This window comes from Zingiber officinale, chromosome 1A, assembly GCF_018446385.1.
Source record: "Zingiber officinale cultivar Zhangliang chromosome 1A, Zo_v1.1, whole genome shotgun sequence".
In the NCBI taxonomy this organism is placed as follows: domain Eukaryota; kingdom Viridiplantae; phylum Streptophyta; class Magnoliopsida; order Zingiberales; family Zingiberaceae; genus Zingiber; species Zingiber officinale.
The window spans coordinates 184,290,957-184,318,212 of NC_055987.1; the positions used below are offsets into that span (position 1 = coordinate 184,290,957).

Here is a 27,256-nt window from a genome sequence, read left to right on the forward strand (position 1 = left end):
TTCTTAGCTATTGATGGAGACGGGCATGAGGTTGGGAAGTGGAGGAGGAAAATGATTGGAGCACCACCAACGAAGGTTAAGGGGGTTTCCCCAACCATCATCTACCGACATCTCCTTCCTCCTGAATCCATCCACCATAGATTGTCAATTTGGAACCGTGAGCAGAGGCATGCGAAGCATAGGAGATCGACGATCTCCTTCCATGATCCATCGTCGATCGCTAGCCACCGAAGCTTCATCCTTCTCATCCACCAAGGTTTAGGGCTTTTCCTACCTCGTCCACTCCATCAAGCTTCAGTGATCATCTTCAACATCCACATCACAACACAAAATAGAGCCTTGGCTTCCTCCTCTGATTGTCGGCCATCTCGATCCATCTATCACCTTTATCAGAACTAGGTCAAAGGATTTCCCTTCCTAATTCCCAATCCATCTTCCTTCCATCGATGTCATCCTATTTCACCACTATCACTGTCACCGATCACCATCTTTGCCAAGTTATCTTCTCCGATCTAGATCACTTCGAGCTGGGGTTGCCCTAGTTTGCACTATAAGGTTTTTGGTTGTCAAATCTTCTTCTAGTTAGTTGTAGTTGGATTTTATAGACTTTAGTATTCAATTCAGTTTTAGTTAGCTACTATTCATCCAGATTGTTAATTGCTTAGTGTTAAAAGGTTTGGCTAGGGTTTGATTGTTGTTCTTTGTTACTCCAATGCAGTAGTTATGGAAAGATCAATTGCTTGTCTTCTTTATTTTACATGCTTGGTTCGCAATTGTAGTTTAGCTTCCTTGTTCTCATTTACCGCAAGTAGGTTAGATCAAACTTGACTATTGTGCTTTCATTGCCAAGAATTCTTCTATGATCGTAGTTAGTTTAAATTTGTCTATGTTAATTTCACCATGTTTGTAGTTAGCAAATTTCCATTTCTATCCATTGCATTCATGTTCATTCTTTTCTCTTAGCTTAAGCATTCGAAAACCTCAACCCTAGTCTAAATAAATTCGATTCTAAGATTTGAATTCACCGGCTACTTTCCTTGAGAGAATCCGAGTCATTCCCTATATGGCACTAGTGTAGGAAGGAGTTTGGTATTTTATTTGATACCCATTTCACGATAAAATTGGGTTTATCAATCATCACATCCAGTATAATGCTCTATAGCTACACCTCGGGCTAACCTCATTAGTATATAGGCATGAACCTAAATAACAAATAAGGGTCTAATAAGATAATTGATATCCTATAGTACGATATGATTATTCTAACAATAAGTACAAACTTAAATTCTCAACGAGGGGTCTAGCAGGATATCCAGCATCCTACACTATGATATGGTAACATCATGCATATATAATAATATCAAGCATGAAGAATAATGAGACTGCTTAGATATAACATACATCAAGCTAAGATAAAGCAATAAAAGGTCAAGCTCAAGAAATAACATAGAGTAGATATCAAGGTAAAATAACTACTACACAATCAATTCAAATAATAGAATCATGCACTAAGGTCAATACTAGTGCAATCCCCATGTTGAGATGCTTGACTCAAATAAAAGTCCGATTCTTCTCCGGCAATGATTCACAGTGGTGACAAGCAGCGGTTCAACTCCAAAGGTCTGATCATCCACCAATTGTCGCCTTTTGGTAATGAAGGAAAGGCAGGAAGCTATAGAGGTGGGGTTGTTCGATGGTCAGCAATGAGTTGAGCTGTCAGTAGAAGAATTCAGCAACCAGTGGCCACACACTGGCTGTGGTGGCCGTGTATAGCCAGTCGCGTATGACCCAGGGGTTGCGGCGGTCACAATAGAATAAAGACATCTATGTATTGAGGTTAGGGCTCACGGTGCGCATGTGTGTCGGGCTCCCAAAAAGGCAGAGGAAGGCTGCTAGTCGGAGCAATGGGGAGACATCAACACAACGGAGGCGTTGTTGGACTCGATCTCGGTGATGGGGCGTGATCAAGGCAAGTGGAAGCGACAATGAAGAAGAAAGCTCATCTGAGATGAGCATCGAGAGCATTGATAAAGGGGGAGCAATGTCAGAAGAAAGCAACAGTACAGGGGGAGCATCAAATAATGAGATCGACAAGATAAGTCAAGTATGATCTCTACCTCCTGAGAAGTTATTTAAATTTATAAAAATATTGTAAAAAAATTCATGTAAATTAGAAATTGAAAATAAAAAATTAAAAAAGAAAATGAGGAATTAAAAATAACCTTAGCAACATCTTGTCGATTAAAATATTTCGACACGATAAAAATAGAAAATTTGAAGAATTATGCATGCTCACATTTCAACAAATTAAAAATTATCAAGGACTTAATTGATATTTTAGATATCATAAGAGCCAAATTAAAAAATTAACACCAAAATATATTTCAAAAAAATTTCTAATTAATCAAGTAGGTAGGAACCTATATTGGGTTCCAAAATCATGCTTAAATTAAAAATCATTATACATTATTGATTTTTAATTTGAATTCATAATTTTTGCTTAAAATTGTCTAACTTTTTTTCTATATGATTTCTCTTCGAAATTAATTTGATATTAATTTTGCTGAGAAGAAGGGTTTCATTATTACTTATCATATAAATTTTTTGACCGTTGAATTATTTTTTGATGAATTTTTAACAAAAATTATATTTTTTTAATTTAAAAATATTTCATAGTATTATTTTTGTAAATTTTATTTTTATGTGAAAATTTATTATATTTTCTATCTAAGAAAATATTTTTAAATTTTTTTAACCATTATTGAATTTTCTATGAATTATTTATCCAAATACTAACTTTAATATTAAAAATTCTCAAAGATTCAATTTTTAAAAATTTACTTTTTATGCAAAAATACTTTCTCTATTACATTCTCAAAAAAAATTTACAATTTTTTAAAAATTAGAAACTATTTTAAAGCATTTTTTAGAAAATATAACCTTATGTAGAAAAATAATTTATTATTACTTAAATCAATTTCATTTTTTCCTAAAAATTTTATCCTAGCTTAGATATGGTAGCTGAACTGTTATACAAATTTTTAAAATTTTTTAAGAAATAAAAATAAATTTAAATTATTTTTTCCAAAACTACTTTATAAATTGTAAAAGTTCATTTTAATGTTCAGTCATTTTTTTTACCTTAGAGATTAATTCAGATTTGCTTCCAAATTATTTTCTAACATTTCTCCTATTTTAATGTGATCAAAGAGAAAAAGTAGGGGGAGGGTAAATTTTTTTGTTATTAATTGCATATTAAGTAATTGTTATTTCACTGTTATTTATTTTTAGTTTACCCTAACTTAACTTGGGTTGCTCATATAAAAAAGGGACAGATTATAAGTACCTCATGACAGTTTTGATGTGATCAACCAAGTCAAATTAGGTCATATTATCTATTGATGTCTTGTGTCTAAGTGTGCAGGAACTTAGGAGCACAGGAAGACAAGCAAAAGACACAACTAGCGAGAAAGATAACATGGGAGAGAGTAGACGGGCTCGGTGCTTCTGAGGAATGAGACGCTAGGAAAGAGTATACTTGTGGACGAGAATGAAGCACGCGACATTTCTGAGGGATGAGAAGTCAGAGCAAAATGTTACTCGAGAAGGCCGGTAAAGGGTTCAGGTGAGCCATATTCTGAATGGTTGAAATCATCCAAGCGAGTGAAGCCAGAGTAAAAGACCCAGACAGAAAGTCATCATGGATCTGGTCTGGGCGCCCGGAGCTACTTCGGGTGCCCAAACCAATTTGGTCTAGGCAGGGCGCCTCGACTTTACGACGTTGTGGATCGACATCAGTAGGGGTCCAGGTGCCCGGAGCAGGTTCAGGCGCCCGAACCAAGATAAAGTTTTATCTCAACTCCGTCGTATAGTCATTTGTGAGACGATAAGAGTTGCCATGCTGGGGGCGCTCGGAGAGGGTCCGGGCGCCCAAATCGTGTCATGTCAGCAAATGGTCATTTTCAACCAGTGGGCTATAAATAGAGCTCTGGTCTTCTTCTTTTCGAACAACACACTCTGTACTTCAATTTTCTTTCTGTTTTACGTTTACAAGCTTAATTTTTATGTACGAGGCTTCTCCGTCTCCGACGTTTCATTCGATAATGAGATCTTCATAGTAAGCTCATTTGCCTTGGAGTAGCAATCCTCTGATTGCCAACCAAATAAATTGATTATCTCATGCTTCTCTTTTATTCTATAATAATGCTAAGTGTGTAATTGTTTTAAAGCATGATCGAGTTGAGGAAGGTATTTTGTTTTTTTTTGTGCAGGGCAATTCACCTCCCTCTTGCCTACCGCAAGGAACCAACTAAGTTCAAATAAAACTCTATCCTTATTGTAGATGCCCTGGACCTTCTTGGAGGCACCTCCAACCAACAGTAGCATATTCCAGGAGGATATAAAAAGTCCTCTAGAGCTAGGAATCTAACAACAACTTCTGTATTCAATTCCTTGCCTTTTCCTGAGCTATCAAAGAATGTAATAAACTTCTCCGCCTTCAACAAAAGAGTCATTCTAGTTGAGCTTTTCAACCGCCTTGGATTAACAACATATAGGTTGTAACCAAGTAAAAAACTTAGCCTTCTTACTTTTTCATTAAGTTGTTATTTTTTATGTTAATTACATGCATCTATTAATCTTGTGTCCTTGCTTAGTTCAAAAGCAAGAGATTTTTGCTAACTTCTTTTCAGGACTATTTACTCTAGCCGACCTACCGGGTCCTACAAGTGGTATCAAAGTCCAACCACCTCAGAAGGACTAACAACCAACTGAAGCAACGAGGCAATGGTCGGACCAAGTATCTACCCACCAAAGTTCGAGGGAGAGTTCGCTACATGAAAAAAATAAAATAGAGGTCTTTTTTAAAATATATTTTGATTTATTATTAATAATTAAATATAATTTTATAACACCTAAAAATCTGCACGGAGCTGAAAAAAGAACAATATTTATGGACCAAAAGATAACAAGTTGACTTTGTAGCAAACAAACAAATAGAATTCTACCTGCTGAGCATACTTCCACCCCAAGAAATCAATCGGGTCGAAGCCTACGAGTTAGCCAAAGAACTCTGGGAGAAATTTTTGGAGTTGCACGAAAGAACCTCAAATTCAAAGCTAGCGAAATGAGACCTACTTCTAAATCAACTGACGAACTTACGGAAGGAAAAGGAAGAAATAGTAGCTCATCTACAAGCAAGAATCAAGGATTTGATCATCGGTCTCTCTCCAATACGTGCTCAACATCTTTTTAAGAACACCAGAGTGGGCATCGATTGTCGACTCCTACTACATCTCAAAGCACTTAGAGGTAAGTACACTAGAAAATATTTTTTCTACATTTGAAATACATGATCTCGATGTGCATATATAAGAAAAGCAAGGGAACCAAGTCAGAATTTAGCACTGCAAGCCAAGCAAACCAACCAGATTCAAGTTCATCACTAGACGAAGACGAGCAAGCATACATGCTAAGAAAGCTAAATAAATTTTTTAAGACTAATAAATTTAATAAGATGCAGGCCAAGAAGTTCCTCCCTGAAAGAAGAAAAGTGTAATGTTACAACTGTCAAAAAGAATGACACATAAAGGATAACTACCCGAAGCTAAAAAAAATGAAAAGGGCTAAGACGGACAATGTACAAGAATCTTAAGGTGACGTGGGATAAATCATCATCATTCGAATATGAAATCGAGGCTCACACTGGAATCACACTTACAACTAACTACCAAGAGAAAAGCATTAATGAAGAGGGGGCTACTTTAGAGGAAAGCAACAACTAAGGGGAAGCATCCAACTTTAAATCCAACACGGTGAGTGAGGAATGTCTTCTACCTCCTCACCAATTATACTAAGGTATTAAGTTAGTGCCTAAATATTTATGTAAGCTTAAAACTAAAAATATCAAATTAAAAAGAGAGAATTTAGAATTTAGAGTCACCTTAGCAAAATCATGCTTATTAGAAGATTTTAAGGTTGAAAATAAAAAATTAAAGACTCAAATAAAAAAATGAAAAAGGTCATGCATGTTCTAAAGTTTCATATGTATCAAACAATAGAGGACTAAACCAATATTTTAGATATCACAAGACAAATAGAAAAGTAATTTAAAAATTTATTCTAAAAATTTATCTTGTTAATCCAGTAAGTACAAAACTTATATTGGGTGTCTAAATCATGTTTAGTTTGATTTAATAAATTTTTATGCATGCTAAAACAAAAACTTAGTTTAATTTCATCATTGATTAGGAAAATTAATTATTTCATATACCTACTATTTATATTTTCTATTCAAATATTTTTTTTGTGATAATAAAATTCATTTTCTTTTAGATTAAAATTTTCAAGATTTTTGGTAATTATCCATTTTTTTATAAATTTTTAATCAAACAATGTAATTTAAATTTTAAATTATTTAGGATATTAATTTTGAAATTTTTTATTTTTATGAAGATTATCGTTATATTTTTAATATTCATAAAAATCAGCAATATTTTTTTAATTTAAAATCTATTTTTAACGCATTTAAATTCAAAATTATTAATTCTAGTTAAAATATTTATTCTGATCAAAATAAAAAAATAACTTTTGTAAATTTTTTATTCTGATCCAATTGTTTCTATTCAACCATTATAAAATTTTTTTAGTATTTTTAGAAACTTAAAACTAATTTTCAAATTATTTTTGACAAAATTGGTATTTTAATCCCCAAAATTTAAATATTTGAAGAGTAATTCTTTGAAAAATATTTTAACTTGTTCAATGATTCATTCAACCTTATAAAATTTATTTCAATATTTTTCATTAACTACCCTTAGTTTTTTATGAGATTAAAGGGGAAGAGAGAATCAGTTAAGGGGAAGGTAATTGCATATTTTTCAGGTTATAAGTATTGCAAAATTTTGTGTATTTATTGCATTTTTAACCATAATAAATTGTAAATTGTAAATTGTAAATTGTAAATTGTAAATTGTAAATTGTAAATTTGTTTTTCCTAATTTAATGTGGATTGATGCACATAAAAAGAGAGAGATTGTAAGTACCCCAGGTCAATTTTGATATGGTCAACCAAGTCAAGTTAGGTCCTGTTGTGTTTTGATGTCTTATGTCTAAGTGTGCAAAAGCTTAGGAACACAAGAAGTCGAATGGAAGATATATTGGATGAGAAGGATAGCATGGGAAGCGAGTCGACGGGTTCGGTGCATCCGAAGGACGAGAAGCTGGGGAAGAGTACACAGGTGAATGAGAAGGACGTGCACAGCATATCCAAGAGACAAGAAGCTGAGGAGGAAGCCAACTCGAGAAGAAGGTAGGAGTAAGGTTCGGGTGAGCTCAACTTCGGATGGTTGAAGCATTACCGAAGCAAACGAGGAAGAGTTATCCAATTTTGAAGGTTAACTGGGCGAGCTGCCTTGTGGAAGGCACCACCAACAAGGTTAAAAGTGCCCTCATGCCTTTTTGTGGAAGGTGCCTCCAACCTTGTTGGAGGCACCCTCGCATCTCCAATGGAGGCACCCTCACGCCTCCAATGGAGGTGCCCTCGTGCCTCCAATGGAGGCGCCTTGAGTCACCAGTTACCGTTCGATGACCGTTAGAGTTCAGATAAAACTCTATCTTCATTGGAGGCACCCTAGACCTCTTAGAGACGCCTCTAACCAATAGTAACATAATCTAGGAGGCTATAAAAAGCCCCCTAGAGCTAAGAATCTAACAACTACTTCTATATTCAATTCCTAGTCTTTTTCTGAGGTATCAAAAAGTGTAAGAGGTTTCTCTACCTTCAACAAATGAGTCATTCTAGTGAAGCTTTTTAACCACCTTGGATTAACAATCACCTGGTTGTAACCAAGTAAAAACTTAGCTTTCTTACTTTTTCATTAAGTTGTTATTTTTTATGTTAATTACTTACGTCTATTAATTTTGTGTCCTTGCTTAGTTCAAAGGCAAGAGATTTTTGCTAACTTTTTTCAGGACTATTAAACCCCCCCCCCCCCCTAGCTATCCTATCAGATCCTACACTTATAATTCGCAGAGATAAAAGAGTCTGAAAATATACCCAATTAGATAGTCATTGGGGCGTGTGGGGACCACACATATAATTCACAGAGATGTGAGAGTCTAGAAATATACCCGACTGCATGGTCATTGGGGCATATGGGGGCCACGCTTATAAATCACAGAGATGGGAGAGTGTAAAAATATTGTTGGATCGAGACGCACATAGGGGGGGGGGGGGGGGAAGGTGAATCACGTGGTTTTTGAAAACTCATTTTCTTGTTTTGAAATCAAAGTACACGCAACAGAAAACTAAAAAGAACAACATAGGGAAACACAGGCGGTTTTACTTGGTTCGGTGACTCCTACTCCAAGACTCAGGTCCTGTGGACCTATCGATGGATAATCCACTAAAAACCTTTTCTGGTACCTCCGGAAGAGAGAATCGAGTACAAAGAAGATCAGAGAAGTGCAACAGACTGCACTTCCCGTTTGCATAATTTAACTACAAAAAAAACTGTTACCGACACTCAGGGATTGAAGTAGCTTGTTCATGTGTCGATGTCGATCTACTGGCCATGATCAGAAGTCCTCGGATCAATCGTCAGACACAGTAGCTTCGTAACAGAGTCGTAGTAGGAGCTCGGAGTAATCGAAACCTTAAATGGATGTGTAATAGCTCATATATATGTTCTTGTTTGAAGCTTCCTCAAGACTACCTTATATAGGGCATTGAGGGCGCCTTCCATAGCCTTGGAAGGTACCTCCAACTTGAGAAAGTTGATCCCGAACAGTTTAGCCTCTATTTGTTAGGATCGGTTGAGCTAGAGGGGGGGGGGGGTGAATGGCTCACTTCTTTTGCTGACCAACTTTGTTTTGCATAGCAGAAGTCTGAAGGCAATGCTAACACCGGTATTTACTTGGTATCCACCTCCTCAAAGAGGTGACTAGTCCAAGGATCCACACCACTCACACTCTTTCACTATAAAAAATCCTCCTTCTCGGATTCACACCGAAGGTGAAGAAACCTTAACAGAAATACAACTCTCCCTTCTCTTCAAAGTAAATATTACAAACACTACAAAGAAGAAGAAGAAGAAGAGAAGGATTACAAGCTTTAACAGGCTTCCTCTTTGCAGGTGAAACTTCAGTACGTAGTGGAGAGGAGCTTGAACCCTTTTCTTTGAATCTTGATCGCTTGAGAACTTTCAAAAGACTTGGAGAGCAATGGAACAGTATGTTTTTCATTGTTATCTGTTTTCCAGTTTCTTCCCGTGTTTTAAACGTTGAGAAAACTAGCCGTTTCTCACGCCGCCGTCGCCGTGGATCGATTGAGGTTATATCCCAATCGATTCACAAGTATCCGTTGGAAGCCATCGCGTCAAGATCAACGGTGCAGATTGTTTTATTTGACTTGGATCGATTGGGGCAGCGTTTGAATCGATTCAGCCATTTGCTCATGAAATCGCATCTTCGTGAATCGATCGGCCGATCGATTCAATACCTTGAATCGATCGGCTGATCGATTCAGAATGATTCTGTGCTTCGCACAGAATGTTCATGGATCGATCGACCGATCGATTCAATCCCTTGAATCGATCGGTTGATCGATTCAGAACGATTCTGTGCTTCGCACAGAATGTTCTCGGATCGATCGGTTGATCGATTCAGTACCTTGAATCGATCGGCTGATTGATCCAGACGCATTCTGTGCTGCGCAGAACCTTACCAATCGATCAGCCAATCGATTGCCTTACCTTCAATCGATCAGCTGATCAATTCAGAGGCAATTTGCCGCACAGCTATGTCTGAATCGATTTACCAGTCGATCTCTCACAGTGAGGCTATCACACACATAATCTTGTGACTTGCAGGAGCTCCTCTTGCCAAGAATCCGGTCCCCGACCTTCTTGGACTTCTCTTGCCTTGCATCTGGTCTTCTGACCCGCAAGAACTCTTTTTGCCAAGAATCCAGTCCTCGACCTTCTTGGACTTCCCTTACATCTGGTCTTCTGACCTACAAGAAACTCCTCCTGCAAACTCACAATGCATGTTAGTTCCACCGTATTAACCTAAACTTAAATAATTGTCAACACATTGAAACTTCCAGGGCATGATTGCACCAACAATCTCCCCCTTTTTGATGTTTGACAATTTATTTAAGTTTAGGCTAGTTTCCAATACAATGATAAATAATGATTGTAGCTTGCTGAAATAATAATTGCATAATTGCAGTAAGCTTGATTTTAATTTACTGAGATAAGCATAAGCAATAAGCATGAACTTCAACATAGATCTCCCCCTTTATCAAAAATCAAAAGCAAATAACTCCCCCTCAATAAGTGCACAAAGCAAATACGATAAATCCGAGGAATGCTCCCCCTAAAACACACATATATCAACAGAACATAACAACACTGAAATGTAGAATCAAAAGGAGATCTTAGCATAAAAGTATATCATACATTCAAAATGAAGGAGAGTTCACAGAAAGGACTCCAGAATAACCATCCATACAACAAATAAAACATATCACATAGGAACATAAAACTCGATAAGCTCATCTCCAGGAGGAGTGGGATCAGGATCAACAGCTGGAGCAGACGTAGTAGCCGGAGCAGGAGCCGCCGTAGAGTCAGGATCAGGGGCATCCTCAGCAGGGGGAACAGGGGCGGTGGATGGACCAGACTGAGACGGATGAACCGTCACCCACGAGCCCACTAAGTCCACTAGTGTATCCAGAGTCCGCTGCATCGAGGTCTGCTGCTGGACCACGGTATCCATAGTCGCCTGCATCGAAGTCTGCTACTGGACCACGGTATCCAACGTGGTACGCAATCTAGCTACCTCCAAAGTCAGCTCCTCAAGGCGAGTGGAAACCGTCTCCTCAAGAGTCGGAGAAGCTGGCCCGTGGAACTCCTCCTCAGCTTCATCCTCCACAGGAGCCAAGGCTTGTGCATCCCCCCTGTGGCGAGCCCGGGGTCCCTCCCCAAAAGCACGGCCATCGATCCATCGAACTCCAGCTGGACCACCAATCAGACCCGACTTCTTGAAAGATCGTGAAGAAATCCGAGAATAAGCCACTGTCATGTGCTCCAGCCGTCCCCGGGAGACATCTATCTTCTGGGACGCCAGCCAATCTGTGATAAGATGCCCGAAAGGCATATGTATCGTCTGCTGCACGGGCTGGGTAAAATGAATGATGCAATGAAAGATTTTCAGAGCGATGTTGATGTCAAGGGAATGACGAATGACATAGAGAGCAAACATATGAGACGGTTGTAGAGCGGCTAGGGCACGAGAGGCAATGGGGAAAAGACAGTTGATGATCACTTTAAACAAAGCGACATTTTCAGCTGATAACTCAAGAGAAGAAAACTTCGTGATATGAGCATCTGGCCTATCCGGACGAGGATGACCAAAGAAGAACTGATGCATGGATGCAATGCTAATATGCTCAAAAGGTGGAGGCAGCTCATCGGGAAGATTTGGATAAAAGACAAAATCATTGTCTGAAGGTAGACATTCGAGATAAGATTGAAGAATCTCATAAGAGAAGTCCAGGCTCCGTTTTGCAACACGAGTGCGATAATTTACACCATCTGAAGTGTGTAAATTATTATAGAATTCGGAGACAAGACCTATATTGACGTCCCTCTCATAGGTCAACAAGGAGTCAAGTTTATAATGCTTGAACCTATTATAGGTATCAAAACAAGATGTCCTAAGTATTGCAGGTTAACTGATCTAGGGAGTATAAGTTTGAAAGCGTTTTTGGTGAAAGCTTGTTGCATTGCAGCATTGGGAAACCTAGGATCAGTGGGAGGTTGAGGACGTGAGGAGGGTACAGACGATCCTTCGCCCGATTCACGAACCTTTTGTTTCTTTCTGTGGGATCGAAAACAAATGCAAGAGATGCACATGGTTTGACAGTCAACGGGAAGGATAAGCAAAGATTCAAGGGCAATGCAAGTAATGCAATGCATGAGGGATAATGCAATGCACAAAGACACACAAGAAACATATAGATTAGGTCAAAAATAGGAGCAAAAAGAACAACAAGGAGGAGAGCAAAAACCTTACCTAGGGTTAGGGTTTTGAGTCCGCATTTTGTGTGAGGACGCGAAGACGAGGAAAGGAGCTGCCCAGTGCGTCGAGAGAGAACTGGAAGAGAAGTGGAATAGCTCCCCTTCGCCGGAGAAGCACGCCGGAGTGACGATCGAGACAGACGAAAATGTCGCCTGGGAAGTCGCCTAGGGCAAGACCACGTCGAGAGAGAGAAAAAGGAAGAAATAGAATGAGGGGATCGATTCGGATCTAAGGGTTTAAGACGGGTTTTAAGGTCTCGATCGATCGACCGATCGATTGAAAGTAAGTGAATCGATCAGTCGATCGATTCACAATGCTTCTGTGAAAATCGAACAAACGGCTGAATCGATCCATAGATCGATTCAGACGCCTTCTGTGGAAAACTGAAAGGGCGTCTCAATCGATCCATTGATCGATTGAGGTGCTCTGAATCGATCCATTGATCGATTCAGATGCCTTCTGTGGAAAACCGAAGAGCGTCTCAATCGATCCATTGATCGATCGAGGTGCTCTGAATCGATCCATTGATCGATTCAGATGCCTTCTGTGGCCAAATGCGAGCCTCCCAATCGATTGACCAATTGATTGGGAAGCCTGATAGTTCTGCACGTCTGAAAAACTTTCAGAACCAAGATTTGGAAAAGCACAACTAATTGTACACTACTCCAAAAATCACGAAATTTTGCATAGACACTATATGTATGCCCCAAATTATAAAAAAAATAAAGTTTAATAAAAATGAACTCGCCTTAGTGAAAACTTTCACAAAACCACAAATTATTGAAAACTTCAAAGATATGAGGAAGTTTGTATCTACCTGTTTCATAATAATCCCCATCCAATAACACACTTCAACCAATGTTTCAGAAGTGAGTTGTTATATGGTAAATTGAAAATTTCCAATAATAATCGTAGGGCAACGGGCACATGAGTTGTATACTTGCTTTCCCTATGATTGGACAAATGAATGTTTCATGTGAAACTCATTTTTCTTGGTCAACTTAATGCATCATAACAAGAATTATGACCAAGATAAATGTTCCTAACCTCTCACCCCCATCTAAATCACACAAAGAAGATAACCCTATGTGTTTGTGAGAGGCAAAAATTAAGGTGAACCTAAAAGCTTTACCTATAAAGTGACCATGGAGGATTTGATTTAATCAATACAACACATTCCCAATTCTCTTCTAAGAAAGCTAAATTCAACTTCGAGAAGAGGTTTGGTGAAGATATCGGCTAAGTTTGATTTTGATCCAACATAATTTAACATGATATCACCTCGAGTTACATGATCACGGATAAAATGATGTTTAACCTCTATGTGTTTCGTTCTTGAATGATGAACGAGATTTTTGGTTAAGTTGATTGTACTCACATTATCACAAAGTACTTGAACATTATTATAGGTAAATTTATAGTCTTCTAGAGTATGAGTCATCCACAATAATTGTGATACACACTCTCCCATGGCAATATATTCCGCTTCGGTTGTGGAGAGAGCTACACAATGTTGTTTTCTACTTGACCAACTTATTAAAGAGGACCCTAGAAATTGACAGCTACCACTAGTGCTTTTGCGATCCAACTTGCATCCAGCATAATCGGAATCGGTATAGCCCACTAGATCAAAAGTTTCGGTTCTAGGATACCAAAGACCAACATTTTGAGTCCCCTTGAGATAACGAAGAATTCGCTTAACGGCACTCAAATGTGACTCCTTGGCACAAGATTGATACCTAGCACATATACCTACGACAAAAAGTATATCCGGTCTACTAGCCGTGAGATAGAGAAGACTTCCTATAGCACTACGATATACTTTGGAGTCAACTTCTTTCCCCTCAATGACTTTATCCAACTTAGTATTTGTGGCCATGGGGGTAGATATTTCTTTTGCATTTTCCATTCCAAATTTCTTAAATAGCTCTTTGACATATTTGGATTGATGAATGTAAATGCCTTTTTTTGTTTGCTTAATTTGTAATCCTAGGAAAAATGTCAACTCACCAACCAAACTCATTTCGAATTCACTCTCCATGTGATTAATGAATTCATTTAAAAAGTCTTTATTTGTGGAACCACAAATAATGTCATCTACATATACTTGGGCCACAAACAAATCATTACCATTATTTTTCAAGAATAAAGTAGGATCAATTTTTCCTCTATGAAACCCTTTTGATACTAGAAATGTTGATAATCGTTCATACCAAGCCCGAGGAGCTTGTTTTAGTCCATATAAAGCCTTTTTAAGTTTATATACATGGGTTGGACACTCCAAATTTTCAAATCCCGGTGGTTGCTCAACATATACTTCTTCTTTTATTACACCATTTAAAAATATTGATTTTACATCCATTTGGTACAATTTGAAGCCCTTGTGGGCGGCAAAGGCCAACATCATTCTAATTGACTCCAATCTTGCTACGGGTGCATAAGTTTCATCATAGTCCAACCCTTTTACTTGATTGAAACCCCTAGCAACCAATCTAGCTTTGTTTCTCACCACTATCCCTTTATCATCAAGTTTGTTCCTAAACACCCATTTTGTATCAATAATTGATTTGTTGTTAGGCATAGGAACTAAATCCCAAACTTGACTTCTCTCAAATTGAGATAATTCATCTTGCATTGCTAAAATCCAATCCGGATCAAACAAGGCATCATCAATGGTTTTTGGTTCTATTTGAGATATTAAGGCAACTTGACTTCCTTCATTTCTAAAGTAAGATCGAGTTCTCACTCCTTGAGTAATGTCTCCTACTACTTGATCTAAGGGATGATTTACATGAGTCCTAGTAGGTCTTGAGTCTTGATTTGTTATAATTTCAGGTTTAAGTGGCAAATGTTCATTTTTCTCACCATCACTTTCTTGATTTTCTTCTCCTTGATGATTTACCTCATTTAATGTTAGTTTCTCTAACTCAAATTGTAATTCTTCATTGTTTGTTCTTATAGAGTTTAAAGAGGGATTTTCTTCAAACACAACATTTAGTGATTCTTCCACTAGTTTTGATCTTTTGTTGTAAATTCGGTATGCCTTGCTATGACTTGAGTAACCTACAAGAATCCCCTCATCCGCCTTAGCGGAAAACTTTCCCAAGTGATCCTTGGTGTTTAGAATATAGACCTTACACCCAAATACTCTAAGATGCTTAATTGTAGGTTGTTTACCAAACCACAATTCATGAGGTGTTTTTCCTAGAAACCTATGTATTAAAGTTCGATTTTGGACATAACAAGCCGTATTAATTGCTTCGGCCCATAAGAAACTATGTAGTGAATATTCATTTAACATGCTCCTAGCGGCCTCTTGTAACACCCTATTTTTCCTCTCAACAACTCTATTTTGTTGAGGTGTTCTAGGGGTTGAAAACTCATGTTTGTAGCCTTTTTCCATACAAAAACTCGTGAATCTATCATTTTCAAACTCACCTCCATGATCACTTCTTATTTTGTTTATCTTATGAGCCTTTTCATTTTCTACTCTATTACAAAAAGCAATCAAGGTATCTAGAGTTTGATCCTTATGTTTCAAGAAAAACACCCATGTATATCTAGTGTAATCATTCACAATCATAAAGCAATATCTACTACCATTTAAAGAAATATATTTACTACTATCAAATAAATCCATGTGAATGAGCTCTAAAGCATTTGAAGTACTTACAACATTTTTACCTTTATGAGTAGCTTTGATTTGCTTACCCATTTGACGTGCATCACATATTTTGTCTTTTTGAAACTTCAATTTTGGCAATCCGTGCACCAACTCCTTCTTTGAAAGATTTATGATATTCTTCATGTTGGTGTGAGCGAGTCTCCGGTGCCAAAGCCATGCCTCCTCTTCTTTGGACATGAGACACTTAGCAAACACATTAGTAGCACCAAATAGTTCAACTTGATAAATATTTTCTTTTCTATGGCCTATAAGAACATTGGTGTTTAGTTCACTATGTTTGACTAAGCATTGAGATGAGTTGAACTCAACTCTATACCCCGAGTCACATAGTTGACTAACACTCAAAAGATTAAAAGTCATGCCTTTTACTAGTAACACATTTTTTATTACAAATTTCTCGGAAATTCTAATATCTCCAATTCCAATAACTTTTAGCTCACCACTATTACCAAAAGAAACGGTACCTTTACTTTTGTGTCTAAATGATGAAAATTTTGATGAGTCTCCCGTCATATGCTTAGAGCATCCATTATCTACGAATCATGTTGTTGGATGCTCCCCCTTTTCGCATGCCTGTTTAAACACGATGAACCAAATGTTTTGGTACCCACACTTTGGGTCCGGTAGCATCAATAACAAATTGCTTGGGTACCCAAGCTTGAACAACCTTAACCCTTGAAGCATGGTTTCTACTAATTAGGGACATGAATTTAACTTCCTTATCTTGAGATTTAAAACCTAGTCCCGCTTTGTTGTACACGCCTCTTTGAGCTCCTAGAATCATGTCTAAGTATTTTGAGCTTGAGGTAAATTTTACTAGAGCACATATAAGATCATCAACTTGTGATTTCAATGATACATTTTCTTTTTCAAGATCATCAACATCATTTCTGTCATTTTCATGAAGCATGCATCTTTCACATGGCACAATTTCATTTTTTAGTGATTTCAATTCATTTTGCAATCTTTTAACCTTCCCTTTTGATTTAGCTAGTGCATTGGTTAAGCATGCAATGGTGGCATACATCTTATCAAGCTTGGGAGAAATTACCTCATCATCACTAGATGATGACTCACTTGAAGACTCCACATCTTCTTCATGACTATCTTCATCTTCACTGTCTTCTACATAACTTAAGGCCATGAGAGCCATGTGCTTTGAGCTCTTCCTTTCATCTTCTTCCGATGAGCTTGATGATGAGTCATCCCATGTGGCTTTCAACGCCTTCTTCTTTTTCTTGATCTTTTCCTCTTGCTTCTTCAATTTTGGACACTCCGTTTTGTAGTGCCCCTTTTTCTTACATTCATACCAAATTACATCAGTCTTATTCTTAGAATCCACAAGAGATTTACCTTTTCTTTTCTCATCATTGAAGATTTTCTTAACATCCTTCTTGTCAAACTTCCTTGAATGTCTCATCATTCTTCGAACAAAGTTTGCCATTTCACTTGATGATAGCTCTTCATCACTATCACTATCACTATCTTGTTCGGATTCTGAAGATGACTCCTTCTTCTCCTTTTTCTTTTCCTTGTGCTTATTTTTGCTCTTTTCACCTGCAACCAAGGCTATACCTTTCTCCTTATGGCTTGTGTTAGCTTGCTTATGCAATTCAAGTTCACAAAATAATTCATCCAATTTCACTATTGATAAATCCCTTGAAACCTTATAAGCATCCACCATGGATGACCATAAAGAATTTCTTGGGAAAGATTTTAAAGCATACCTTATGAGATCTCGGTTCTCCACACTCTCTCCAACTGAATGAAGACCATTTAGGAGTTCCTTGAATCTCCCATGTAGTGAGCTTACCGTTTCTCCATCCTTCATGGTGAAGTTTTGAAGTTGATTTATCAACAAATCCCTCTTTGCAATTCTTGAATCCTTGGTGCCTTCATTTAGTTCAATAAGCTTATCCCACAAATCCTTAGCACTCTTAAAGGGTCCAACTTTGTTGAGTTGTTCCGAGCTTAATCCACATTGAAGAGTCACAATCGCCTTTGCATTTGCTTGAGCCTTCATTTTTTGTTCAACAGTCCACCTTGATGACTCAAGCATTTTTCCATTTTCAGTTGGTGCCATGAATCCCTCCGTGATTGAGAACCACATATCAATTTCGGTCATGAGATAATGTTCCATGCGGCTCTTCCAATAAGTAAAATTGCTGCCTTCATAGAATGGTGGTCGTGAAGTACTATGTCCCTCCTTCATTGACATCTTGTAGCTCTTTAACTTGTGCTTTCTTGATGATGAATCCTCAAAAGCAAACCAATGCTCTGATACCACTTGTTAGGATCGGTTGAGCTAGGGGGGGGGGGGGGGGGAATGGCTCACTTCTTTTGCTGACCAACTTTGTTTTACACAGCGGAAGTCTGAAGGCAATGCTAACACCGGTATTTACTTGGTATCCACCTCCTCAAGGAGGTGACTAGTCCAAGGATCCACACCACTCACACTCTTTCACTATCAAAAACCCTCCTTCTCGGATTCACACCGAAGGTGGAGAAACCTTAACAGAAATACAACTCTCCCTTCTCTTCAAAGTAAATATTACAAACACTACAAAGAAGAAGAAGAGAAGGATTACAAGCTTTAACTGGCTTCCTCTTTGCAGGTGAAACTTCAGTACGTAGTGGAGAGGAGCTTGAACCCTTTTCTTTGAATCTTGATCGCTTGAGAACTTTCAAAAGACTTGGAGAGCAATGGAATAATATGTTTTTCGTTGTTATCTGTTTTCCAGTTTCTTCCCGTGTTTTAAACGTTGAGAAAACTAGCCGTTTCTCACGCCGCTGTCGCCGTGGATCGATTGAGGTTATATCCCAATCGATTCACAAGTATCCGTTGGAAGCCATCACGTCAAGATCAACGGTGCAGATTGTTTTATTTGACTTGGATCGATTGGGGCAGCGTTTGAATCGATTCAGCCATTTGCTCATGAAATCGCAGCTTCGTGAATCGATCGGCCGATCGATTCAATACCTTGAATCGATCGGCTGATCAATTCAGAATGATTCTGTGCTTCGCACAAAATGTTCATGGATCGATCGGCCGATCGATTCAATCCCTTGAATCGATCGGCTGATCGATTCAGAACGATTCTGTGCTTCGCACAGAATGTTCTCGGATCGATCGGCTGATCAATCCAGACGCATTCTGTGCTGCGCAGAACCTTACCAATCGATCAGCCAATCGATTGCCTTACCTTCAATCGATCGGCTGATCGATTCAGAGGCAATCTGCCGCACAACTATGTCTGAATCAATTTACCAATCAATCTCTCACAGTGAGGCTATCACACACATAATCTTGTGACTTGCAGGAGCTCCTCTTGCCAAGAATCCGGTCCCCGACCTTCTTGGACTTCTCTTGCCTTGCATCTGGTCTTCTGACCCGCAAGAACTCTTTTTGCCAAGAATCCAGTCCTCGACCTTCTTGGACTTCCCTTGCATCTGGTCTTCTGACCTGCAAGAAACTCCTCCTGCAAACTCACAATGCATGTTAGTTCCACCGTATTAACCTAAACTTAAATAATTGTCAACACATTGAAACTTCCAGGGCATGATTGCACCAACACTATCCACGACTTTGTCCAAAGTTCATCCTGCGGAAGGCGCCTTCCATAGCCATGGAAGGTGCCTTCGATGAACAGTACGAAAGTGCCTTCAACTGCTTGAAGGCGCCTTTGGACATTATTCATCCAAAGGTAAATTTGCTCCTTTGTCCTACAAAATAACATTAGTCCAATAAATCAAATAATGACCTACAAGACAAGGGTTAACACAATAATAATGAGCAGTAGTAGTTAGTTCCTGCCCTTCCAGGACTAGGAGCTAGTCAAAGTCTCAAGTTAGGGATCCGAAATGGTCCTAACCTGGACCGATGCCTACTGTCCCCTTAACTAGGGTGCGCCCTCACTTAGTAACTCTCCTCCAGTGACTTACTTTTACTTACCAATTTGACAGTTGTTCGGTCTACAGACCCAACCGGACTTCCTACCTGATATCTGGTCGGCCCATCAACTTATCTGTACTTTGCACCAACTATCCAATTGACCCATTGGCCTATCTGGACTTCACACCAGCTATCCGGTCGGCTCATTGACCTAGCTGGACTTCCCACCAGATATCCGATCAGTCCGTCGACCTATCTAGACTTCTCACCAGATATCCGGTCGGTCAGTCGACATATTTGGTTAACTCTTGCACACTTGGTAAAGTGGTTAGATCACAATTATACATAGCTTAACTTACTTGTTATTTATCAAAACCTGAGTTAGACTGTTAGTACAAACTGCATTAACAATCTCTCCCTTTTTGATGCAATGACAATCTCGGTTAAGTTAGGGAATAAAATATGCAAAATAAGTTAAAAAAATGATTTTTAAGAGAAGTAAAAATTTTGAGATACTATTAGTCATGTTCTCTTAATCATTTTTGGGTTAAGTTATTCTGATTTTCTTTTGTTTGCTAACTTAATCCCTAACCCTCCCCCTTTGACATTCATCAAAGAGAACATAAGTAAATAAGTAAAACAATGCTAAAATGAGGGGCAGTAGTGAAATTTTGGCAACATAAAAAATTTCAGAGTAATCGGGGGAATTTAACAAGAACTTGTTCAAACCAATTGAAAAACGAAGTTTGCAAAACACTTGTAATTTTTTAACCAAAACAAATAGCAAAAATTTTTAAAGGAAGCTTTTGAAGATTTATACTAGATTTTCAAAACTAACCTTTACACAGCTAATTTTAAGGTTTAAATGTTGTTGAGGAACTTTCAAAGTAATTTTCAAGGTCTACCAACTTTTCAAACACTTTGGACAAGAATTTTGAGCTTAGAAAATATTTGTAAGATGCTTTAAAATTGTTGGTTGCTACTCGAAAAATCTAGAGGTTCCACTGTACAAAAATTTTGTACAAAGGTCTGAATCTTTTCCTAGCTACCATGTGTTCTTTTAAATTAAATTTTGGATCGCCTGCGGAACTTAACACGTTTGATCCAAAACTTAATCTATTTGTTCTTTTAGGTTTTGAGTTAGGTCTCCTGCGGAACTTAACACGTTCGACCCAAATCACCTTAAGTTATTAATTCCATTAAATATTAATTTCCATAATTGGTTCCCAGTACTGACGTGGCGAGGCACACGACCTTCTTGGATATGGGAGCAACCACCACCGACTAGACATAACCTTTTATGGAAAGCTAATATTTAATTTCCTAAAATAACTTTAGGTTAACCGAAAAGAACAATCAAATCACAAGGAAAAATAAAACAAAAGAACACAACATCGAAAAACATATTCGAAATACTAGAACGTAAGCCTCTTGTATTTGGTATTATTTCCAAAAATAACTAGTATGATGCGGAAAGAAAAAATTACTAGTTATACCTTTTAGAAAGACCTCTTGATCTTCTACCGTATTCCTCTTCTAACCTCGGATGTTGTGTGGGCAACGATCTTCCGAGATGAGAAACCACCAACCACCTTCTTCTCCTCCTAGCTAGGTTCGGCCACAACAAGGAAGCTTCACCAAGGAAGAAGATCAAAACACCAACCAAGCTCCAAGAGATGCTAGCTTTCTCTCCTTCTTCTTCTTCTTCTCCAAGTAGTATCTGGCCACCACAAGAGCTCCAAGGGGAGAGAGAGGTTCGGCCACCACAAGAGGAAGAGAGGGAGAGGATGATGATGGCCGGCCACACCAAGGAACAAAAGAGGGAGAGAAATAATAGAGGTTGTGTCCCATGAAGGCACCCCTACCCCTTCTTTTATATTCCTTGGCTTTGGCAAATAAGGAAATTTATTTATAATAAAATTTTCTTAACTTTCTTTGACAATAATTAATTAAGAAAAATTTAATAAAATTTCTTAATCAACTAATCATGGCCGGCCACCTCAAATAGAAAAATTAGGAGAGTTTCAATCAACAATTAAAAATTCCTTATTTGTCTTTGGAAATTTTAAAAAATAAAATTTCCCTTTATAATCCCTTCATGGTTAATAAAAAGAAATTTCTATAATTTTAATTTTTCAACATGTGAATAATTTTTAAAGAGAAAAAATAAAATATCTTTCCAATCTACAAATAAGGAAAGAGATCTAATCTCTTTTTTTTAATCTTTTGTAGATCCTTTTAAGAGAGATATTTTAATTTTAATTCTCTTTAATAAATTATATCTTCCACATAATAAAAATTAAAATTAAAATCCTTTTTAATTTAATATGGCCGGCCCCTCTAGCTTGGGTTCAAGCTAGGGCCGGCCACACCAATTTATGCTTAGGCCGGCCCTAGCTTGGTTCCCAAGCTAGCTTGGCCGGCCCCTATTAGGTGAGTATAGAAAGTGGGTATAGGTGGGTATAATACTCTATAAATAAGAGGCTACGATAGGGACCGAGAGGAGGAATTGGTTTTGGTCTCCCGATAAAATTAAGCATCCCGTGTTCGCCCCGAACACACAACTTAATTTTATCAATAATAATTCATTCCACTAGAGAACTATTATTGAACTACCGCACCAATCCCAAATTACATTTTTGGGCTCCTTCTTATTATGAGTGTGTTAGTCTCCCTGTGTTTAAGATATCGAATGTCCACTAATTAAGTGAGTTACTGACAACTCATTTAATTAATATCTTAGTCCAAGAGTAGTACCACTCAACTTTATCATCATGTCGGACTAAGTCCACCTGCAGTGTTTAACATGACAATCCTTATGAGCTCCTCTTGAGGACATTATCAACCTAGTATCTCTAGGACACAGTTTCCTTCTATAATCAACAACACACACTATAAGTGATACCATTTCCCAACTTATCGGGCTTATTGATTCATCGAACTAAATCTCACCCATTGATAAATTAAAGAAATAAATATCAAATATATGTGCTTGTTATTATATTAGGATTAAGAGCACACACTTCCATAATAACCGAGGTCTTTGTTTCTTTATAAAGTCAGTATAAAAGAAGCGACCTCAAATGGTCTTACTCATTACACTCTAAGTGTACTAGTGTAATTATACAGTCAAGATAAACTGATACCTAATTACACTACGACCTTCTTACTACAAGAAAATTGGGATTCTACAACACTTAAAAGACAACATTTTTTTTAAAAAGCATTGTCTTTTTTTTTTTAACAACGCTTTTAGTGAAAAACGTTATCTATCTCTTTATTTTCTTACTAATAGACAACACTTTTTTAAAAATCATTGTCTATTAATGATTTTGATTTTTGAGGGTCAAAGACAACGATTTTTAAAAAGCGTTGTCTATTAATATTTTTTTAATATTTATGACAATAATTTTTAAAAATCATTATCTATTATTAAGTTATTGTCTAAATCTAGGATATAAATCATTTGATTGAATACAGAGTAGAGAAACCTTATATTTCACTCGGCACCCATCTATCTCCCGAACCCCTATCACCCGAAACTCCCCTCTCCGTCCAACTTTGTGACGAGATCTCCTCTAGGGTTCGCACAGATCTGGGAAGATCACTATCGCTCGCCCTCTCCTCAGTTCTCTCCGCCTCTCTAACGCCTTCTTCGTCACCCTCTCCGTCGTTTCCTCTGGCGTATGAGAGCTTCGTGAGGCTATCAACGGCGCCGACCGTACCTGATCCAATGGCTGTCGCACTGTACTCTTTGTCGATGAGATCCACCGATTCTCCAAGTTCCAGCAAGACTCCTTCCTCCCCGCCATCGAAGATGGTTCCATCATTCTCATTGGTGCCACCACCGAGAGAACCCTAATCTCATTTTCCAATTGCCTAAAATTTTCTCGCCTGCGACGCCATCACAGCCTCGGAAGCTCGCGTCCTTGCGAGCTCTGCAGTTCACGGGTTCGTGAGTGTTGCTACCTGCCGCTTGCAGCCTCGTGTGCGCTGCTGCCTGCCGCTCGCGAGTGTTGCCGCCTGCTGCTCGCGATGGACAGATTTCTATGGCAGCTTTCATTCTATCTTTAGGATCCATGGTATTTCCAATTTTGAATGTGCTACGTAGTATCTTTGATACACAATTTTTTTTCCTGTCTTACTTTTAATAGAACTAAAGTCATAATTTGGTTGAGTTTGTAAAGGTTGACGCTGCTAAGGAAAACAACAGGAAATATCAATGTTTCCCTCAATTCACCAATGAATGGTGGAGTAAATTTGTCTCCAAATCTTTTACAAAATTATGATAAATTGTCTAGGGTTGAAACATGGTCGATAGGAAATTTCTCTAATTCCTCAACCTGCTCTTATTGAGTGCTTATTAGGTTATGATGAAATGTAGAAGTATCTATTACTCGTTTTGCTAAATATTTGTCTTATATGTGTATGCAGACTTGCACTCCAAATTGACTCATGGGCTTTCTTAATGTAGTTGAATTGAGAGCATCAAAATATTAATCATCAAACATGGATTTACAATGACAGTATACGAAAGCTGGGCATAAAAATGAGTCAAAAAATATAGCAGATTCAAGGATCTACAAAAGTTGGACATATGAAAGTTGGACATGGATCTCTTCTGGCTCTACTGAAGTAGTGATCAATCCTCTTGTTAAAATGATCAAGAAAACATATAGTAGATCCAAGGTATCCAAGAGCAGTAACTCAGATGAAGCTAAGTACTTTCGTTGCCCACAACTGTGAATTTAGTAAAAATTTGTTTATTTTTAATTTTCTGATTATGATGGTGCCATGCAGCATGAATTATTTGATATTATGAAATGAGTTCATGAACCACAATTGCTTTAGCAATTACACCTACTAAAGCATTCAGTATCCATAAATTCACGTCTCTTCTCTTTTATCCTCCATATAAGAGTATTCAATTGTGATGTGGATGCAGAGGAATCATTCTGGTAAGGGTATGATTATATATGAAAATCTGGTTAGACCATGGGATTAACAAGAGCCAAGAGATGTTTATGGAAGTTGCATTATTTTATTAGGCTGTTCTGGCTGTTAGGCAGACTTATGCAGTTCAATAATGCTATAGTTGTTGATACATTCATTGGACTTGCAATTTTATACAACTCATCATTTATCAAATTAAGATGGACTTTGTAGTGATCTAATATGACACATTCTCAAGATGACAGAAACTTTGTTTTATTTGTGACAGCTTCTTTTGGTCGACTGCTTGCTTGCTTGCAAATTTACAATTTGTTTCTCAAGATGTAACGTGTTGTTCAACAGTGATTTTCTCAATGCCAGGTACGCCCACCAATCTGATGACTACTAACTCAATAAATCAATATTAATTGGATCATTGATTGACCATTAATTATTTTATTTATGAGTAGTTTAAATTCAATATAAAGAGTTTTGTTAGCTGGCAAAGCGTAATAAATCTAGGCATTGTCAAGTGACTAATTAGCCATACCCCATCAAGTTTTTCAATTGGACCTAAATCCTAATCCCCTGAACTAGTCCATAAGTCCTATCGATATCATATATTTTTTTTAAATTCAGTTTAAAAAAATACTTATTTATAGATGAATTTTTCAAAGTGGACTTTTGGAATTCTTTAGTTTACTTCCATGTGCTAAACAGGAACAAATTAACTCCAAGCGTACTATAATTTGAATAATTCTTCTTCTTTTATACATAATTAGAATTTTACATGTAGGTGCAAAAGAGGCAGATTTATGGCATCACTAATGTGCTTGAAGGGATAGGATTTATGCCAATGCTGCAGGTATGACTCGTCATTGCTTTCTTGGCAGAATCAAATAAACTCATTTTAAATCTTCATGTTTTGAGTAAGTTGCTGTTAAATTTTTTGCTGAGATACGAGATCATCAAAGTTTGCCTAATATTTTCATCCCTTCTGACAAGTTGAAAACCTAGTCTCGCAAGAATGCCAGTTGGATGAGTGCATTAGGTTTGGTTCCAATATTAAATATAGCTTCTATCTACTGATGCCTAACATGCTACAATATGCATAATGTGTTGAAATGTTCTAATTTTTATAGCAAAATGCAAGAAAGCATGAGTGTGTTAACTGAAGAAGAAAGTAATCAAAAGTATGTTATTTTTTTCTTGCATTTGCCCACATATGTTGCTAACATCTACAAATGAAAATAATCTTCTGTTACTTGTAAAATTTTAGGCTGCTTTACCTGACCACAGATGACATCAAAAGACTACCCTGCTTTTAGATTTTTTACATATTTCCCCTGTTTATTTTGAAAATAAAAATTAAATTTTGACTGTTAGTAAAGATTACAGGAGCAACAACTATATGCTATGTGACACTGCATCTGAACCTCAGGGGTGTGACTGAGAAGTACTTCGACGAAGAACTATCAAGAAAGTTTTAAGCCAGAAGATGGTTAAAGTCAATGATTAAAAAACATTCAAATCAAGAGGATAAGTAGCATTTATCAAGATCCTTTAAGTTCATGCAATAAGATGTAGTCGATAAGAGTAGTTTTGAGTGTCTTCTAATTAAAATTTCTTTGTATGCAAGTAATTATGTTTATTATAGAAGTGTAAGAATGATAATTTGTATATTTATCTTGGTTGTTTATTTAATAATATGTTGTTGATTGAAGTAAATTCATTTTCATTTATTTATTATTTATCTTTGGCATTAAAAGATAATAGTTAAAAACCTCTTGTCCTTTGTTAAAAAAGACAACGCTTTTTTATTCATTGTGAAAGGGTTGTCTTTGCTAAAAAAGACAACGTTTTTTCTATGTTGTTTTTAAAAAAAACAACACTTTTTATGCGTTGCCTTTAAAAAAGACAATGTTTTTTATGTGTTGTCTTTATAAAAAACAACAACACTTTTAAAGCGTTGCAAAAGCATTGTCTTAGCTATAAACGACAACGTTTTTAAAGCGTTGTCTTTGAGCAGACTTTTAACAACAGTGCTTTTAACAACATTTTTTCAGTCACATAGACAACGCTTTAAAAGCGTTGTCTATCAACTTTTTTCTTGTAGTGTTTTATGCTAGTATGTTTGTTTAGATTTGCTTACATGTTTAGTATTTCAGTATGCTATGTTTCGTTTGCTATTAGATGAGCATTCAGTTTCTAGATTTCTTTCAGCTTACATGCATACTCGAGTTTTGTGAGTTAGATAGCGCTTACTAAGCAATTTTGCTTATAGATGCATTTCCTCTTACTGCAGATAAAGGAAAGGAAAAACTATAGTAAAGGAAGGCGAGAAGGAGGTGCGGATGGATGTGTGATGTCTGGACTATAGAAGCCTTGGGATTTAGCATGAGAATTTATTAACAAAGAGTTGAGTAGAATGTATTAGATGAGTCTTTTAGTCTTCCGCTGCTAGTTAATTGTATGTTTTGAGTTTTTTAGAGTTTATGTATTGATCTTTACATGTGAACAACTCTAATTAAGTAAAGTTAGTAGTCCAGTAACGCTCCGCCCTCACAGTCCAGTAGTGAGGAGGGTGGGGTGTTACATTTTTCCCCTTATGTCAAATATCAAAATGAAGTTAGCACGGAGGGAAGAGAACAACATGATAATGA

At 37.3% G+C, this 27,256-nt stretch overlaps 1 protein-coding gene across 9 annotated transcripts; it reads left to right on the top strand.

Moving 5' to 3' along the window:
• LOC122038633 lies at positions 1–26,955 on the top strand. 9 transcript variants are annotated; one of them, XR_006127916.1, is made up of 4 exons: positions 1–555; positions 24,096–24,974; positions 25,390–25,458; positions 25,985–26,231. XR_006127916.1 is itself a non-coding variant. In XM_042598463.1 (4 exons), the coding sequence occupies exons 1-4, from the start codon at positions 23,711–23,713 to the stop codon at positions 25,436–25,438; spliced, it is 336 nt and encodes a 111-aa protein (XP_042454397.1). In that variant the 5' UTR covers positions 23,109–23,710; the 3' UTR covers positions 25,439–25,461. The 9 variants fall into 9 exon arrangements, 1 of the variants encoding a protein (XP_042454397.1); XR_006127918.1 differs by having other exon boundaries at positions 24,136–24,974; XR_006127919.1 differs by having other exon boundaries at positions 1–256.
• Positions 26,956–27,256: the final 301 nt, after the last annotated feature.

Bases quoted from the DNA above. Each gene is read 5' to 3' on its own strand.
- LOC122038633 (XM_042598463.1), top strand. From the start codon at position 23,711: ATGGCAGCTTTCATTCTATCTTTAGGATCCATG. The intron at 23,744-24,188 runs GTATTTCCAATT...TTACAATGACAG, and splicing joins TTCTATCTTTAGGATCCATG to TATACGAAAGCTGGGCATAA. The intron at 24,351-24,882 runs GTATCCAAGAGC...TATTTGTGACAG, and splicing joins AAACATATAGTAGATCCAAG to CTTCTTTTGGTCGACTGCTT.